At 37.6% G+C, this 19951-nt stretch overlaps 1 protein-coding gene across 10 annotated transcripts in view; it reads left to right on the top strand.

Annotated features, from left to right (window-relative positions):
- Positions 1-19951, top strand: part of LOC128026610 (receptor-type tyrosine-protein phosphatase F) — a 210817-nt gene that overhangs the window by 149821 nt on the left and 41045 nt on the right. For 4 of the 10 annotated variants that reach the window (XM_052613859.1, XM_052613853.1, XM_052613867.1 and 1 more), the window contains 4 exons: positions 275-419; positions 2861-3166; positions 7601-7794; positions 13792-13818. In XM_052613859.1, coding sequence (XP_052469819.1) covers positions 275-419; positions 2861-3166; positions 7601-7794; positions 13792-13818 — 672 coding nt within the window. The remainder of the gene's footprint in view (positions 1-274; positions 420-2860; positions 3167-7600; positions 7795-13791; positions 13819-19951) is intronic. The other 6 variants (XM_052613886.1, XM_052613893.1, XM_052613871.1 and 3 more) reach the window with 3 other exon arrangements.

Raw genomic sequence — 19951 nt, 5'->3', positions numbered from 1 at the left:
GGTGCACACATAAGTGCAGTGCAGTATGCATGCTTAAAAACATATAAGGAGAACAGAGTGGAGTTCATGTTGAGTAAACTGTGATTGCGGTAGATTTTAATTAAACATTTAAAAAAAATAGCATATGCATGGATGAATAGTCCACAATAAGGTCAATAACATGCCATTATAAAACAAAAATAGTGGATTTTACTTTCATTCTGACTTTAAAATCTACAAGGCCAAGTAAAGATACTGAGAGATGGTTATGGAGATTTTTAATTTTCCTCTTCAGATCCATGTCACCTTCGACCCTGCTGGCTCATATGCTGTTGAAGGTCTGAAGCCGGACACTCTGTATAAATTCTCCTTGGCGGCCCGCTCTGAAATGGGGCTAGGGGTCTTTACTCAACCCATCGAAGCCAGGACCGCCCAGTCCAGTAAGTGTCTTCATCATGTCAACTAACCTATACTTGTCCCCAATGGACAAACCCCTTTTCCCTTCCTTCCTCAAGCTATTGTCTACAGTCTCCACCATTAATTCTCTTACACCTCTAAGCCAGGGAATACCTTTATACACTGACAATGGCGAAAGGTACGTTCAGTGTCTGCTTGTGCCTTTGTCATCGTTATTTTGGTTTATAAGCTATCAATGTGATTTGTTATTGCTTCTATGTTAAAAGCCAGAGAAGTGAAGCCTACTCAAGTTGAAGCACTACATCTGTGCTAAATTTAATGCTCTGCTTGAATATAACCTAACCTTTCTCATTTGCACCCACATATCAAAAGACTATGTTCAGAGAACATATAACAAAATTCACAGTCATATCACAGTAACAGAGTACTTCCTTTCCATCGTGTTCTCCTAGAGACTGTCTATCACCTCCTCCAGGACTCAAAAAGACCCTTTGATCATTGAGTTTTGTGTCAGGACCCACAGTTTTGTGCCCCCCCCCCCCCCCCCCAAAAAAGAAACTTAAAATCTGTCGACATGTTCAGCTACGGCTGCAGTATTTTTGTCACCTGCAGCATCAGGCGTTTGTAGTGGCTCTCCCACAGTTGTCAGATTAAGGACCGCCTGATGAGAGACGCCTCATGCTCAATCCCACCGTGGGCGCCAAGAACGGTGCGATGTCACCAAACTGCTCTGGTTCTTAACAAAGGAATGCAAGCATGTTCAAATATCCCAGCGTACATTCTTCTTCTTCTTCTTCTTCTTATTATTATTCCCCTCAGCCATATTTCTTTTCTTCCTTAGTTAATTACTATTATTTATTTATTTTTATTACGCATTTATGTTTATCATGTATAACTGCATGAATGAATCCCATTTAGCTTTTTTGATCCTTGTAAAATGTTGTTGTGCTATCGTCGTAATTTGTTTATGCCTCTGGACTGTGCTGTGTTGTGCAGAAACATTTCATTCGGTAGCTCACCTGATCTTCATCCCTCTCAAAATTAATTAAATATGGCTTGCTGGTGCTGCGCTTATCTCAGCCACTCAGAAGTGGCACCAAGCCTGCCAAAAGAAGCTAGCGGCACACGTTATTGTAGGCAGGATGGTCGAGGATGCTCTCAAACGTGTCAGCTGTCACACTCAGTGACACTTGGATCTCTGACAAACGGGGGGCTGTCGTCTCCCAGCCAATAGGCTGACTGAGAATGTGTGAACGCCTGTTAAAACACAAACCGATGGCCTTTTGCATGCTTGTCAACACATAAAGAGAGAAAGGCAGTAAAGTGCTGTGACCAGGGTGAGAAATTAACACACACCACCAGCCAGATGAGGATACTTTTAGGCAGTGACAGGTCATTTTAGTCAGTTTTAGACTGTATTGTAACAGCAACACACACTTACAGTATCTGGTAAAAACACTACCAAATAGAAGTTTGGGGTCGGTATTTATTTATTTTTATTTATGTTTTATTTATGTTTTTGGAATAGGTCTCACATCTATTTGATCAAAAATGCAGTGAAAACAGTGAAATATTATTACAATTTAAAATACATTTTAAAATATATTAGAATTGTACAATTAGTAATGTATACAATTAGACAGTAGTTATTTTTTCTTGTAGTTATTTTCAGCAGCCATTACTCCATTGTCACATGATCCTTCAAAAATAATTCTAATGTGCTGATTTGGTGTTCAAAAAATATTTCTTATTATTACCCATGTAAAAAAAAAATATTGCTGCTCAATATTTTTGTGTAAAGCAGGTTAATTTTGTGAATTGCTTTTTCAAAATAAGATTTATTTATTAAAATCTTTTTGTAATAATATAATAGTCCTCACTGTCACTTTGATCAATTAATTTAATTGAAAAAAAAGAATAAATAAAAAAAATAAAATTGACTGTCCCCAAAGTTTCTGATAGTGTACAGTATATTTACTGTATATTTATTTTTAATAATTTTAAAAAGATAACCCAACACATCAACTTTAGAGCTTATCCAAACCAACATTTAATAAATTATTGTAAAATAAAACTGCCAAAAAATTAATAAATAAAATTTGTTTTGTGCATTTTTTCAGTTTCACATACAAGTTATTTTGAAAAATAATAATTTTTTTAAAACAATTTTTTTACATTTCAGCCACAGATGGTGGTGAAGAGAATAGTTAGTATTACAACCTAGTTGTGTCTTAGCATCATTTTCAGATGGTTGTGCCTAGCAGTACTGCATTTTTCAGTATTGCAGTGTGTGTGTATATATATATATAATAAGTGTCCAATTCTAATTTGAAATTAGACAAAAATACAACACTAAATATGACGTTCTCTATTGTTGTGCCAACCTCTCAGTCCAGAAGCAAGCTTGCTTTAAGTTGTTTAATTTTGCTTGATGTCCTCCCCGTTGCCTTGCCCCCTCGTATAGCCCCCTCTGCCCCCCCTCAAGACGTGCACCTGCTCAGTCTGAGCTCCACCAGCATCAAGGTGAGTTGGGTGGCTCCGCCCGCCGCTAGTCGCCACGGCGCTATCGTGCGCTACACAGTCAGCTTCCAAGCAGTGAACGGCGAAGACACTGAGCGCCATGAGGTACTGGACATTGGAGCGGATGCCAGCAGCTGTGTGCTGGAGGGGTTGGAGAAGTGGACAGAGTATCAGGTGTGGGTGAGAGCGCACACGGATGTGGGCCCTGGCCCAGAGAGCACAGCTGTGCGTATCCGTACCAACGAGGACGGTAGGTCTGAACTAGCCTATGTGGACTGATAATGTTGGGCTGCTGCTGGCTGCTGTCTTTCCCTTCCCTTTTTCTAACATTTGTATTTACCTTCTTTTAAGCATGGCTATCAATTATTTCTATTCTTGACAGGAATAGACTCCCACCAGAATTGAAAGATACAGTATCCTCTATGAGTTAGTTTCAAAAGGATTTACTTTAGGTCCTACAGTCTGAAGTGCTTGTGACTTAATTTCCTTGTTCATCAAATGGTGTGTATGATCAGTACTTAAGTCATACTTTAAATATTTCAAGGCTAGAAGGTCATACTGATATAAGTGAACTTGCTTTTAACCTAGCTTATTTGAAAAAAAAAAACTATATATTTCACCTAACCTTGAGTGAACATTGACCTGAAAGCTGTGTCTTCTCCTTAAAAGACTACTGAACTTTGTAGATGGAGTATTACCTTTTTAATTCTAACTATATAAGCGTGATGGGAGCAATATCACAGACACATCCTCTTTAAGCACCGTAAAATCAGTGGACCAAAGCTTAGAGTCATCTTATCATTGAAAGATGGTCTAATTGGCATATACTGTACTTTAATCAAGCAACAGACACAGCTTTCCAGAAAATACAGCTGTTAACCATATTGCCAGATTTGGATTTAGGGGACCCCCAGAGGGCTGTAAGGGGGTCCGAGGAAAATTTGACAAGATTCCATTTTTTATCAGAAATATAACATAAATTTATTACAAATTATTCTATTTTAAATAAATTTGTTTTGGCTTTAGTTAATTGATTTGAACAATAATTTTAACAACATGTTGTAAATACTAGTGTATCATGCTTACTATTTTCTCACATAAGCTGCGTTTCCACCGCAGGAACTTTACCCAGGAACTAGGGACTTTGGGCTGGTACTCTGTGTGTTTCCACCACAGGAACCAGGAACTAGGAACTAAATAAAGTTCCGGGTAAAAAAAATGCCCCTCAGAAAGTCCCTGCTGGCGAGGTAGTACTTTTTCAAAGTTCCAGAACTTCCGGGGGCGGGACTTGGGCGCTAAACATCCTGATTGGTTGAGTTCACACAGCATTGATTTACAGTATTTGGATCATTTTCAAAATATTACTGTTATTGTGTCATAAAATGTAATTTTAAACGTATTTCAGGTGAGAATGTAGTTGTTTAAAGGGGGGTGAAATGCTATTTCATGCATACTGAGTTTTTTACACTGTTAAAGAGGTGGATTCCCATGCTAAACATGGACAAAGTTTCAAAAATTAAGTTGTACATTTGAAGGAGTATTTTTGTTCCCAAAATACTCCTTCCGGTTTGTCACAAGTTTTGGAAAGTTTTTTTTCGAGTATGGCTCTGTGTGACGTTAGATGGAGCGGAATTTCCTTATATGGGTTCTGAGGGCACTTTTGCCGGAAGAGCGCGCGCTCCCGTACAGCGAGGCTGAGTACAGACATTTCACTGATCAGAGCGATTCACTGATCAGAGCAAGAGCGTCGCGAAAAGTCACAAAAGAAGTGTGTTTTTGGTTGCCAGGGCAAGACAACCCTGCACAGATTACCAAAAAAAAAAACAGCATTAAGGGACCAGTGGATGGAGTTTATTTTTACAGAGCATCAATGGAGTTGTGCAAGTGTTTTTGTTTGTTCCCTGCATTTTGAAGATGCTTGTTTTACAAAAAAGGCCCAGTTTGACGACAGATTTGCGTATCGTTTATTTCTTAAGGATGATGCAATACCCACCGCAGGCGGTGAGTAAAACTGCTTAAAATATCTCTGCCTCCTTGTTAGTGCGTCCGCCTCCCATGCCGGAGACCCGAGTTCGAGCCCCGCTCAGAGCGAGTCGTTGATGCTGCTGATCTCGTTCAGTTTCAACCTCGGGATCTGATTCTGGATCATAAATAAACGGCTGAATCTGACTGTAAGCCATGGTTTGTTTTGGATGACGGTTTTTCCTCACGGTAATGTCACAGCTTCCAAACGCTCTCAACGCAAAAGCCTACTAGCGCTGGTGATTCTTTAGCTCCGCCCACACGTCACGCCTCCAGCCGGTTGTGTTTTTCCGGGAAAAATCGGTACAGACTATCCTTCTCTTATGAATATAATAAAACTAAAGACTTTTTGGAGTTATGAAGGATGCAGTACTACTCTATAGGTACTCAAGATTAACAGGATATTGAGTGAAAACGAGCATTTCACCCCCCCTTTAAAACTCAAATCTGTGGTTTATTTATGAAGACAGCACCTATTTAAAAATGTGTTTCGGGCGATTTCGGCGATGGTCAGCTCCACGCGATCAGTGGGAGCTCAGTCCTCATGTATCCGCTGAGAGCAGTCTGACCTCGGCTAGACCTTCTGATATGTGTCGCTGACTCTGATGTCTCTTTAGTGGTTAAACATTAAATATAATTTGTTTATCAAGTACTGCTGTTTGCAGAATTACTGGATTTGCGTCATCGTTGACATCACTCTCCTGAGTCGAATGGGCAAAGTCTGAACTACCGAGTATGCAAGTCCAAAATCTGTACATTGTATTGAGAAACGTGCGTAGACCTACGTCACCAGACTTTTTGTCTAATCTTCCCGGTACTTTAGACAGCGGTGGAAACGCAGAAAGCAACAGGTCTGGAAGGGAAAAAAAAAGATCTTGGGGAAAAAAGTTCCTGGTACAATTGTTCTGGGTAATTTCGGTGGAAACGCGGCAATAGTATAAATGACAAATGGGTCTACATGAAAATATTTTTGGGTCCTTAACCTCAAAAAGTTCAAAACCCACTGACCTAGCAGTCACATGCAGTCACAGACATCAGACCTCAGCGAAGTTACTCACTCTTACTCACTTTCTGTCCTTCCTCAGTTGTGCTACAGCCAATTGTGTGTGTTTGCACAAGTTTCATAGCCAGGAGGTAACACGTGTTACTTCAGGCAATCGTTGAGTGCTTTGATAAGGTTTCTAGAAGTGCAGGCTAAAGAGAGACGCTTATTACTACATAGGAGTGCAGTATAAGACCAGATGTGCTCACTGCATGGTCTTTTACCAGCAACATTTGGTTTGTCTCTAAATAATGGATTTGCTCTACTCCACGTAGCCTCCCCAAGTACCCTCCTTTCTCACAGGCCATATTTTGCCCTTCACACCTCCTTTGCGCTCAAGAAGTGGAGTTACACTGGTCAAAAGTTTTTTTTTTTTTTTTTTTTGAAAGAAGCTTATTAGGTTCACATAGGCTGCATTAATATTTCATAAATATTATGAAGTTTTATTACGATTTAAAATGCAATTAATTCCTGTTACAGGTGTAGCTGAATTTTCTGCAGCTATTACTCCAGTCTTCAGTGTCACATTATCCTTCAAATATCATTTGAATATGCAGATCAGTTATTATCAAATAATTATTGGTGCACAGTTTTTAATTATGGGTCTCATTTCTGTCAGTGTAGAAAACGTTATATTGTTTAATATTTCTGTAGAAAATATTTTCTGGATTATTTGATAAATATACATTTCAGCATTTTTTTAAGTAGAAATTTGTTTTTATTTATTTATTTATGTTACTTACCCCCAAGCTTTTGAATGGTAATATATCATGTTTTCCACAAAATAAAGCAGCATTTTTTTTACATTGATTCTAATGAGAAAAGTTTCTTGAGCATCAAATCAGCATATTAGTCTTTTTTTCTTTTTTTTTTTTTTTTTGCTAATGGCTGCTGAAAATGTAAAATAAATAAATAAATTACATTTTAAATATATTCAAATAGAAAACAGTTGTTTTTAATTTTTATAATATTTCACAATATTACTTTTTCATCAAATAAATGCAGCCTTGCAGTGCATAAGACACACGGAAAAAACCTCATAATTATTCCAAACTTTTGACCAGTAGTGAATCTTAGTCCACTAGCTTCATCATTCATTCATCTGTTTCCCTTTCTTTCTCTCTTTCTATTTCAAAATATTCTTTCTCATTCTTCATTCCTCTTAATTTCCTCCTCTCATATCTTACACCACCTTCAGGGCTTTTTGTCTTTACCTTGGTCTGATCAGCTTCCGTAGAAATAGTGTCATGAGTTTCTCCCCCTCTGGTCAGCTTTTTTCACAATATTCCTTTGAGGCCACAATCAGTAAATTCACTCATCTGAAGCATATCAGCTGAGCAGCATTTCAGCAGATCCTCGTCAGTCTTTAAGCAGTTCTTATTTTTAGCAGATTTTTTGCTCTGTTTTCTGCATCCTTGAATCATTGTGAACAGTTTTCTTACTAAAGCAACATTAGCTTTTCTCCCAGCATGATAAATGTACTTTAACCAACAAATATTGTTAAATAAATACCTCTCCTCAGCCAAAACACAACTATTTAGCACATATTGTGGTGTTTTTTATCTCAGGCTACCCTTAAATCCTCCATCCTGAAGTTCAAATCTAATTGCTCCATTTTAGTGCCTGGGGCTCCACCTCGGAAAGTCGAAGTAGAGGCTGTGAACTCCACAGCTATTCGTGTGACATGGAAGCCACCTCTTTCTGGGAAGCAGCACGGCCAGATCCGGGGATACCAGGTCATATACTCCCGCCTGGAGAACGGAGAGCCACGTAGCCAGCCAAATATAATGGATGTCGCTCTGCCAGAAGCACAGGTACTACCTGCAAATTCTTTATTGTAGTACTTGACTGTTTGTACAGTGAGCTGGATACCATTTTTACCGGTCAGCTGGGCTTAGTTCCAAACCCTAGTGAGCTTCCTCGCTGTCTTAAGTAGGCGACTACATTCTGAGGCAGCATCCTGACTGAAACCGGACCTCATAATTGACTTATTGAAAAGCTTTACACGGGTCTCACAAACAGTGCTCCTCATATAAAGCACTCAAGAGACTCAACTAAACCTCACATCTGATTAGAACGGAGGTTGGTGTTAGCATATTGCTATTCTATTAATTCAATGCAATAAGAAAGTAAGCATGCCTATAATATACGATATTAAGTGTAACATAAAATTGGGTGAAATATTTTTACTTAATTCATTTAAATGATTTCAAAATATATATATATGTATATGTATGTATATTTCATGACTCCACATGGGCATGTCTATAAAGCCTGATAATGCTGTCTTGGTAGGCAAATCAGGGTTTGGAACTAATTCTTATGCATTTTCAGGATACATGTCTATACGTCTACATGAACATTTTTTCTGAGTCTTTATTGTTATCTAAATGTTAAATATATCATGCATGCACACACTGTTGGTGGCCTCTTTTAAGAATTCAGCTCTTTGTAAATCCTAACATTAATACATATGCACTGCCTTGTTGCGTTTTTTTTGTTGTTTTGTTTTGTTTTTCATTTCACTTATGATGCGTTAATATAAGGAGATTTAAAACTGAAGAAACATGGGTGCACTGAGATGGAATAAAGATTGTAATCCTTAGGAGGGATTTAGATATCCATGACTTTCTTAAAGTTCGCTTTAAGAGAGAATTAGATTGGGGGCATTTAAATGTTTCTGCTCTCGAATTGTTAGCCGAGAATTAACTTGTGTAGACATGTGTTTTGCTGCACTCTCCCTGCCTCAAACAAGAGTTTCTCATTTACTTTTGTAAGCATTTCCCCTCACTGAGCCAGACGTTGGGGAAAAAAAAGAAAAACAAAAAAACCTGTAACAAGAGACATTTATGAGCATGACAGGGGTTTTCTGGTGCATCAAGAAGATTATTTCTCATTTGCATAAGCGCATACCCAACTGAAGGTGTGCATGTAAAATACAAATGTATTACTTTACACGTCAGCGCTCAACCCACCTCCTAGAATCTAGAAGTTTTCTTTTCTGCCATTAATTAATTCCAGCCAATTTTATTAGGGATGCATATATTGGTACTATATTGATTATTGCGACCACTCTTTAGATTGATGGACATACATAATACTTGATTACATACAATGATGACTCTAAATGATATATTCTATAAAATCCCCTGCTCTGAGCTTGAAGTGGTCTTTGTGACCTTAGCCACTCTGGTTTTTGGTGCAGTTGATGTTTTGTCTGTTCAGTGCCTCTAGTCCACAACACCTCCACTAGTCATAACTTGTGAACTTTGTTTAATGTCACAGGGTCAGCAGTTCTAAATGTTTTTGACAGCATACAAGACACATTTGTTTTGAGTTTTTTTTTTTTTTTTTTCATCTACGTTTCCATCGGTAACAAATAAACAAAACAGACAGGTTTTGTTTACGGTATCTGTCAGGTGAACTGCTGTCGACCTCTTTGCTCTCACAACCCAGGGGCACCTGCACTTGCCTCTCCCTTTTCGGCAAACAACATTCCCTTCATACGTCATGACACCTGAAACGTTGTTGAGTCCTTTACCATGAACTGTGATGGTTTGTCCCAGAACATGACTCATTCGCTGTCATTGTCATAGGAAGAAAAAACAAAACATGAAAAGACTTGCTGAGACACATTTGTAAATATCAGGTTCCTCAGACACAATGATCCATACAGGCCTGTTTATTTTTTTTACCTTTTGTCTCTATTTTCTCTCAGACGTTGAAGATGTATTATAAGACTCTGGTTACATTTACGTCTACATCTTTCTTCATTCTTTGGTTCGTACTTAGAAAAGAAAAAAAAGGAATGTGTTGGTGCTTTGCTTTCTGGGATGTAATTGGCCAGGGAGAGCTAGTGAAGAAAGGAGAAAACATGTCGGAGAAGTGATGAAAATCCATTGTGTGTTGTGTAACACTATTGGTTTGGCAGGGTGGATGTAGACTTGCTTTGATAAATGGCTTGTAGTGCTTTTTGTCTTGACAAAAAGATCCAGATTTCTCAAGACATCCACTTTTGTTCTTCTCCGGGTTGCCAGTTGTTAATTTTTAATATGTACTGTTTCTCTACCACCTATAGAGACTCTCTGGCTCTAAGAGCACGGGCTTCTGCATGGATGGGCTCCTAAAACATCTCTGAGGAGAGCAGAAGCATGTGTACTGTTTCTTAGTGTGCATTACTGAACCAATCCAAACGCTAATAGCTAAGCTACAAGTTAACATTAACACTTGAGTTACAAACTGACTAGCTACTTACACAACAACAACACTCATTTGTCTTGTTTCATTATTTCATTTGTTTGCATTCATTAATTTAACTTGTTTTAATTTTATTATTGATTATAATCATGCATCTCCCTCAAATATCCCAACAGTTTTTTTTTTTTTTAATCCTTTTTTGTTGTTGTTGCCATTTATTTTATTACGTAAGCTACTGCTGTTAACTATAACTCTTAAACTCACAAAGATAAAATATAGGTTCTCCCATATTGTAACGTACAACCAAGTGAATTTTTTATTTATTTTATTTTTTATTATGAGATCTAGGGCAGGGACTTGGTTCTACACATTGGTTGTTGAATGAATGGAGGCAATGCTATCTTAAGTGTGAGCTTGTAGTCATTTGTTAGGAGGGGTTTAAGTGGACTTAATGATTGGCGAAGTCCAGCAAACGCCACCAGAGATAAGTTGTTTCACCGGAAGATTGAGTATGATATTTTGATTACAAATTACAAGGTCAAAAAAATATCTAAAAAAAATTTTAGTCTACATGGTTTTATAAAGGGTTTAATAATAGCCTGCCTGAGATATAAAATATTCATTAAAGGTAGTGTGCACTGATTTACCATGCACAATTAGAACAATGTATTAAATGATGTATTAAAAACAGTAAATACTTATAATATTGATGTCACTTTAAATTTGAGTGTGTAATGAGACATTGTCACAATTTGAACCCATCATTTGTCTCATTCAGAGCAACATGTGAAGTCTCTCTCACATCTGGCTCCCTGGCCTCAGCTGAAAATCCAGGAAACCAGCGAGCACTTGTTTGTCCGTGGGTGGGATAAACACATTTTCTTTTCAAAAAAGGCTAGACTGGGAACCAACACACCATCCTCATTCGGAGTCTAAATTTAACTGAGAGATTGAGTTAATTGATCCATTCCAGTGTTCCACGAGAGCCGGCCAAGTGGCCATTGGAGAAGCCTGTCAACCTTTCCATGAAGAAAATCTCCAATAAATCGGCATGAGAGTCCACTACAATTACAGCTTTCACTCTTCTGTGCTGTCTGATTAGGACCTTGTTGCATTATTTGTGGGTGTAGAATGGACGAGGGAATGAGACGTACATAGTAAGAGATCGGAGCTGTGGGTGGTATGACTTTTAGTACTCAAGGAAAAGAGCTGGTACCCAAAACATAGTAGATTCAAACACAACACTGAATACAGAAACTACAGCCATCCTGGGTATCTAAAGCTTCTTTGTGAGGGCCAGTGTCCTAGTTCAGCTCCAACTTGCCTGGAAGATTCTAGTATGCCTAAAGACCTTGATTAGTTTGTTCAGATATTTTTAATTGGGGTTGTGAAATAGCACCAACTCTGAGGGAATCACTCTGGCCTCAGTGGCCCCAGTGCCAGATGAAGGAGAGAGAGGACAGCCCTTTATTCCCCCTGATTAGTATCAGCACCATCTTTCCCTTTCATCTCTTGTTCTCCAACAGCCTCTATCTGACAAACGCTCACTTCCATTAGTATTTTAATATCCTGTCTGAAAATTGCAGCATTTGGCTTTAGCTAAAGATTCCTATCAGTTCTGACCTGTTTTTTTCCCGCTCTCTGAAGCCTTTTAATAAGCTAGGCTAATTTATTCATCTTGCATTCAAGGAGAATGATTCTGAGGAGATAATTTTGTGAAAGCAAAGGCCGGTATGTTTCACAAAGTCTAAAGTGTCATGTGGAAAACAACAACCCGTTAAGAAAGCAGATAGCAGAAAAAAAAGTCTCTAATTTTAAAGAGATTGTTTGTGTTCTTGTGTTGGTGCTGCGGTGGGTTCTGTTGAAGATTTAGTGTAGATCTGCCTAAAAAAACTGTGGTGGCTTTGGATGCCGTTGTGTATGTGCTAAGTCCATGTTCATGTTCACGCTGCAGCAATGTGCGCGATTAATAGGAGAAGTATAAGCAGTGGTTTAGAAGGAGTCCATTTGAGATGAAGTGAACGCAGTGAAATAGCGATGACTAAATGATTGAAGACAACTCTTAAGTGCAGGCCTGAAGGGTTAGAAGCGCTCTCCGGCCCATTATATCTGATCAATGTTTCAGCCTCTATGCTTTCAACTCAACTTATCAGCATGTCTTCAACTCCTCGCAGTGAAAGGTAATGACGGGCGGTTGGGCCTCCAGGCAGCCCAGCCCTGGATAAAATCATAGTTACTGGACTTTTAGGAGAGCATGCTCTGGGCAAAGCTTATGGTTTCTCTTGTGCTGTCAGGGGCTTATAAAACTGTCCTTGAGGCTCCCACCTCTGAGTAGCTGACAGGTTAGCAAAGCACCACACATGCCAGGCATTATCGTATAGGATCGGCTGCATGAGGTCTGTGTGTGGGAAGCAGTGAGTTAGAGAAACAGACTGAAATATTGGCACCTATCTAGTCCGCTAATAGTACTGTCATGCAATATACACACAGCTCTACACCAACTCCATCATGAGAATCAATTATAGGATATGGATGAATGTTTGCAGAATGATCTAATATAGAAAATTACAGTGTGGGGTCCACAGACTGATATTGTGATGTGCTTCACTGCACTTTGCAGATCCTTGGTTAGAAAAGAGCAATTTCCTCTTTCTTCCCGAATAGGAATATCAACTGCGGTTGAGTAGTGATACCAGTGTTCACCAGCAGGGGCAAAAAATAAAAATATAAAATAAACAAATCTGTAAATGTAACTGTTGTTTTGTGCAAATGTGTCAGTGTGGTAAAATTAGCCATGTACAATATAAAAAATCTGGTAAATATTGATAAGAACATTTTTGTGTTACGGCCAAGAACTTGTAAATATCAAATCTCAATCCTAATTTGACTAAATAAATTAAAAACAATTAGAAATTAAAACTACTCATTTTAAATGTTTATTTAGGCATCACAACATTATAATGTAATATGATAATGTTAATGCAAAAATAGATGAAGAATAGATTAAATGAGCTGCACAATTGAATATACAATATCAGTCCATACTGAGAAATTAGTACCAGCCAATAACTGATATGGTAACGATATTTTGTGCATCCTTTTATAAAACTGTTACAAATCAATTCTGTTCAAAATCATAAATTATACGCATGTAACAAGGCAGTGCATCTGTGATAAATGTTTTGCATTGTACAATATTTATGAATGTCTTTTGGAGTTCACTTATAAGGTTTATTACGAATGCAGCCCAGGTAAGGATTTTGCATTGGAGTGTTTACAACCACGCTGAGACTAAAACGTTCCTGCACCAGGTGTAAGTGGTGCAATAGTTGTCATTTATTTCTCCCACAGAGCGAAGGAATGAAGCACCTTGCCTTTGTTAGCAGTATACCGCTGCTCCTTTAACCTGACATTGTGCAGCACTGTGTTGAATGTGAAAAATTGTCATCTCTCCTCCTCCACCCTTCTACTCTGTCTCTATAGCATGTCACTGTTAACGCTAGGTGTTCATCAGTAGATGAGAGAAAAAAAAGGTAGCAATGCTTTTTTTTCTCCCCAGTAGTGCCATCTCTGATTCATTTTCTACCTCTTATCTGTCATGTGTTTTCCATCAGTGGAAAATGGAAGAGTCCACGGAATATGTGAGTAACCCAAGTGTGAGCGGGTGGTTTGCAGCATTGGGCCTGTGGGATGCTCTGAGTTTGTTTGTTCATCTGTCGCTTTTTCTCCTCTCGCTTGGCTTTTCTTCATTTGAAACTAACATTTCTCCTTTGTTTTTTCCTATAAGGAGGGATTAACAGTTTGATTGAACCCCTTCTGTGTGCTTAATATGAATTGGACCAAGCAGCTTGTTGAAAAAGGGGAAATGGGGTAAAAATACACATTTAGCATGAAAACTTATTGAGTATTGTGGCAAACACATTCCCAACTCCGTACTTGTTTACTGTCTCACACACACAAAGAAAGACCAGAATAAATTGCAGCATTTTCAGCATTATACTGAAGGTCACCCACTAATGCACTGTATTTACTAATGGTAATGATGCCGCATGCTCTAAAGGTCTGGCCCCTGAAAGCACATTTCACTGACAGTGTAATGACTGCACTAATGACTTCTGGCATAGCTAGTACCCATTATTCACTCACACGCACACACAATCACATGCACAGTTACCGAAAATATGGAACAGACCATCACTACTAGAGCACTACTGTTGGAAATTGTATGAAAAGTCAGCAAGTTTAACATTATCTGAATGATAAAACCTCACTCATACTAAGATGAGAAATACTATACATGCACAGATGAGAATACTTGACTAGAGAGATAGAAGAGCTGGAAACATGGCATAGACTGAAAATAAAATAAAAATCCCAGTGTTCCCAGTGTGAAGTATTCTGATAATCATTATTTTTTTACTTTTTTTTAGCAAATTTCTACTTCTATAATAGTTCTATAATTATCTAGAAATTACATTATACACTTTGTAAGGACTTACATTTACCTGGTCATTATTGGAAAATACACAATTTTTCAAATGCATTATTTTATTCAGTTAACTACATTATTCCATTTATTACACTAGTCCTTTAAAAAAAAAATTGAGTTATGCAAGTACAAATCTTTTGTCAGAAACAAAGGCCAATTATACAGTTTATCAGTTATTATAATATAATATTTTACTGCAAGATGTCTGGCCAATCAGAAATTATGCAATAAACCACATTAGCTCATTAATAAAAAACATTAGCTACACAAAAAAATAATATTCACTGCATTTCAGTAGTCACCACAATTAGAATTAAATACATTTCAGTTTTTTTCCCCTCTTAATTTTCTTCGTTTTTATTTGATTTATTTTTATTTATTTATTTATTTAGCACATGGGCGCATGGAAGGGGTTATTAACGGAGAAGTTACAATCTGCTTGGCCCCTGAGTGATGACTAAAGGGGTTGGGAAAGAAAACCGCTGAATGATGTTACCTGCTTTCAGCAGAGGGATGGGCTCAGGGTTAAATGTGCTGTGAGTGTTGAAAACCAGTGAAGCCTGGCTGGAAAGAGAAAGCTGCAGACAACAGCCGGCTTTCAACACTACAGCCCTTTGTGTGTGTAGGTGTGAGTTGTCCGTGAGCATGCCTTTGTGTGTGTGTGTGTGTGTTTGTGTTTGTGTGTGTGTGTCTTGTTGTTCCAGAGTTTCCTTAAAAGATTCTTATAGTTGCGTGACAGCCCACTACAGTGCGGGCCCTGGCTTGCGTTGCGCTAGTAAATCCTCTTACTGCCTGGATTTGGAGCATTGAAAAAGTGCCAAAGAAATGGGCTCACTTCAGTTACCAGTGTCGTTTTCCTCCCAGTGAAGCCTGACCCCATTTCTCAGTCCGCCCATCTCTTTGCCAGCAGACTGTCTGCGGTCTCTCTGGAGCCCTGCTGTTAGCGACCGCACCTGCTCTGCTGCCACTGCATGCTGCCACCTGCCTGGAAAACATTCAGCGTGAGCCAATTGCTTGCTCCCGCCAAATCACTCTCTTTCCCCTCTCCTATGATCCAGGGTTGTCTGGCAGCCTGTCAGCGAACTGGATTTCTGAAGTCTCGGATTCATACGTTAAAATGAGGATTCACACCTGCCCTGGTGACCCTGAGCTGACACTGGGGTCTCTAGTTTGTCGTGAATGAATTTGTGTACAAATTGAGGTCGTCCGCTAAATTTACTGTCTCTATGTTGGATTGCAGTTAGCGTTAAACTGCCCTTGCGAAAACTGACCATGGTAAAGGATCATTTGACACTGAAGACTTGGCCATCACAGGAATAAATGACCTTTTAAAATATAAATCAGTTATTTTAAATTGTAATAGAACTCCACAATATTACTGTTTTTACTGTAAATGAAGCCTTGATGAGCATATAGGCCTAATAATATGGATAAGGATAATATGAAGAAACTGAAATTCAGAAAATTCAGAAAATGTCTGAATAAGAAAAATGAGAGTACATAGAAATGACAAGAAATAGAATGCAAGATAATAATAATAAGGTAGTATAAATAAAAAATGCATAAAATGCAAAGCCTATTGTACAGGAGTTAATTAAATTGCCTAATGCTGAGCCCTTGAGATACTTTTTAAAAGTGCAAAATGAATAATCTGCTTGTAAGTTGTCAGGTTATCGCTTTTTACATCTTGGGATCTTAGTGGCAAAACACTTATTCACTTTTTTTCCAGATGTGTTTTAGGTACAACCATCAAAGCAGACTGTTTAATTTCTTTTTACAGTATTTGAAGAAGGTGCCAGATTTGTTTATTAAAGTTGTAATTTTGGTACTTTGGTGGATATTAGGAAAATAATACATATATTTTATTCTTAACCGTATATACTTAACTGTTTATCAAACGCATGTATTGATTAATTGATATATATATATATATATATATATATATATATATATATATATATATATATATATATTTCGGGTACATTATTATTTCAGATTAGGTTAGCTTGAACCGAAATGGATCTCAGCACTCCTTTCACACTGTTGCAAAAGTTTTTTTTTTTTTTTTGACTTGCCCAGTACTCTTCAGGATCTGTTCTGTGCATTGCAGTGGTTTTTGCCCACATCTACATTCACACTTCTCTGTTCAGTGGATAATTGGTCTGCACTTTGCAATCATTTATAATAGCACGGTTTTGTCACACTTTTGTACTGAATATATCTCACATAGGTCTGCTAATAATATGACCATGTGAGACACAGATAAAACAATGGGACAGTAGTTACCTCAATATATTAAAGTAAATTTAACTAATAACTTCTAGCTATCTCTAGGCTTTGTAAAATGAACAGAAGTTAGCCAATTTGCAGGTGCATCTAAAAAAAATATCATGGAAAACTTCTTTATTTTTTGGAATTTAATTTAAAAAAGCAAACTTTCTTGTATTCTAGATTCATTGCACACAAACTGAAATGTTTCGAGTGTTTTTTTTTTTTTTTTTATTCTGATGGTTTTGACTGCTTGTGAAAATAAAAAAAATCAGTAACTCAAAATATATATATATATATTCTTAAATATCAATAAAAAAAAGTCCTACAAAATACTGTATAAATATTCAAGATCTCCAAAGCAGGTTTAATTATGCATTCAATACTTGGTTGGGGCTCCTTCTGTATGAATTACTGCTTCAAGGCGGCATGGCATAGAGGCAATCAGCCTGTGGGACTGCTGAGGTGTTATTGAAGCCCAAGTTATTTTGATAATGGCCTTCAGCTTCTCTGTATTGTTTGTCAGATGTTACTTATCTTCTTCTTCACAATACCCCATAAATTCTCTGTGAGGTTCAGGTCCGGTTGAGTTGGCAGGCCAATCAAGCACATTAATATCATAGTCATCAAACCACTTGGAAGTGGTTTTGGCACTGTGGGCAGGTGCTAAAGTCCTGCTGGAAAATGAAATCAGCATCTCCATGAAGCTTGTCAACAGATGGAAGCATAAAGTATTACAAAATCTCCCAGTAGATGGCTGCATTGACTTTGGATTTGACAAAACACAATGGAGCAACACCAGCATACATCACGGCACCCAAATCATCTCTGACTTCAGAAACTGGACTTCAAGCAGCTTGGATTCTGTGCCTCTCCAGACCTTGATTTCCAAATTAAATGCTAAATTTACTTTCATCTGAAAAGAAGACTGTGGACCACTGAGCAACAGTCCAGTTCTTTTTCTCCTTACCCCAGATGAAAGGCTTCTGACATTTTTTTTCTGCTTCAGGAGTGGCTTGGTTCTAGGAATAAGACTTGAAGACGTCTGAGTGTGGTGACTCTTGATGCACTGACTCCGGCTTCAGTCCACTCCTTGTGAAGCTCTCCCAACTTCTTGAATCGCTTTTCCTGACAATCTTCCCAAAGGCTGTGGTCATCCCTGTTGCTTGTTCACCTTTTCCTACCAACTTTTTGAGACACTTCTTAATAATAAAAGTGATTAAACAGGAATATAACTCGATTTCATCACATTGTCATCCAGATAAACAACTTACTATGACACCCGTATCTATAAAAAACACCCAGCATCTGTTTTGTTGAGAACCCTCTTTAAACCCTTAAAGATACAGAAATAAACAGGCTTTTTTTAAGCCATTTTTAGATCCTCTTTTTTAATTAAATGTGACAACCTAAATTAATTTCTTTCACCTCAGGCTCTATTCATAGGTACCAGGAACACATAATGGGACTGTGCTGTTCTTTTCACTGATGACACTGATTATGGCTTGAAAGCAGAGAGACACACTGGTGTCAGTGTGTGTCGTCAGTGTGACATCTGTGCACCTCTGTGTTATTTATTCTAGCAATCAGCCATTTTGAAGGTTGGTGTCAGCTGTTAGCTCACTAATGAAGTGTGACCACTTCATTGAAGTGTGTTAACCCCACAGATGCCACCCAAATAATCTCACCTTGTTCCATTAGCAAAAGAAGTTCCAGAGGATCAAATTTAGCTTGAACATAAATAGTGAAATATTAAGTCGTTTGACTTTTCTTCTCAGATCTGTGTTGAACTTGTCTTGTCTTGAATTTATATCTTGCAATCTTCACAATGTAAAAAAAAAAAAAAAAAAAAAAAAAAAAAAACCGTTGTGGTTGCCAGATTTGTACTGTAAAAGCTTACATACATTTTGTGAAGCCCATCACAAGCAGCTTTAAATAACTTATATAGAAGGTCCACAGTGTCATTCACACAAACACTAAACACCATCATGGTAACACACATAAAAACTGAAATAATGCAATAAACATTCATTTAACCATATTAGGTGTAACAAAAAACCCTAATATACAAAACTCTTAATTTGAGATGTAATGCAAGAAATTCTGAGAACGTCAATTTACTTTTATTCACTGTAAATTATATGATATTTTTCCACTTACAAAAATGGTATACTACCGTAAGATTACACGTAATGTCCAATACTGTTTTTCACTGTATATAGTAGTAGAATTTACTGTTAACCATTAAACAGGTTTTTAATGTAGCATTTTTACAGTCTTTTACCATTAATTTCACGGTCATTTTTTACAGTGCAATACTGCCAAGTTAACGGAAAAATGTTTTTTATCAGTAGAGCTTTGAGAGCGCAATGATTAATTTATAATAAATTGCTGCTAAAAGTGAACGTGCCCTAGTGTACTCACAGAATCATTTTAAACCCTTCCTACTTAGTTAACTTCTGTTCTCTTGGAGTGAAAGCTGTTCCCTTTGCTCGAAGAACTGATAAAAGAACACTTTTTAAGATGGAGAAAATGAGAGACGAAAATACAATTTCTTTGCCTATAAAAAGTGATTTTGTGTGATTAAAGTAATTAAAAAATGCTCAAATTTAAAAGATCATTTAAAATTTTCCAGTCATTTGCATTTTATCCAGTGTTCCTTCTTTTTAGGGTTTCATCGGGACTGCAAACCAAACCAAGCAATTAAAAAAAAAAAAAAATGAAAATAGTGAAACAGTGGGCACATATTGGTATACGTATTAATATAATTCAAACCTTCAGTTAAGACATGCTAAAAAGGCTAATGAGAAGCTTTTAAAATGCCATTTTCAAGAATTTAATTTACCAGAGGATGTGTGGGCATGTGTAATGTACTGTAGGAGTCTGGTAGTTTTATAAGTGTGTGGCGGGTGAACGTGCTATACAGGTCCTGGTCATATAATTAGAATATCAAAAAGTTTATTTCACTAATTCCATTCAAAAAGTGAAACTTGTTCATTCATTACACACAGACTGAT

This window comes from Carassius gibelio, chromosome A2 (genome assembly GCF_023724105.1).
Source record: "Carassius gibelio isolate Cgi1373 ecotype wild population from Czech Republic chromosome A2, carGib1.2-hapl.c, whole genome shotgun sequence".
Classification (NCBI taxonomy): domain Eukaryota; kingdom Metazoa; phylum Chordata; class Actinopteri; order Cypriniformes; family Cyprinidae; genus Carassius; species Carassius gibelio.
This window is presented reverse-complemented; position numbering and strand designations above follow the sequence as displayed.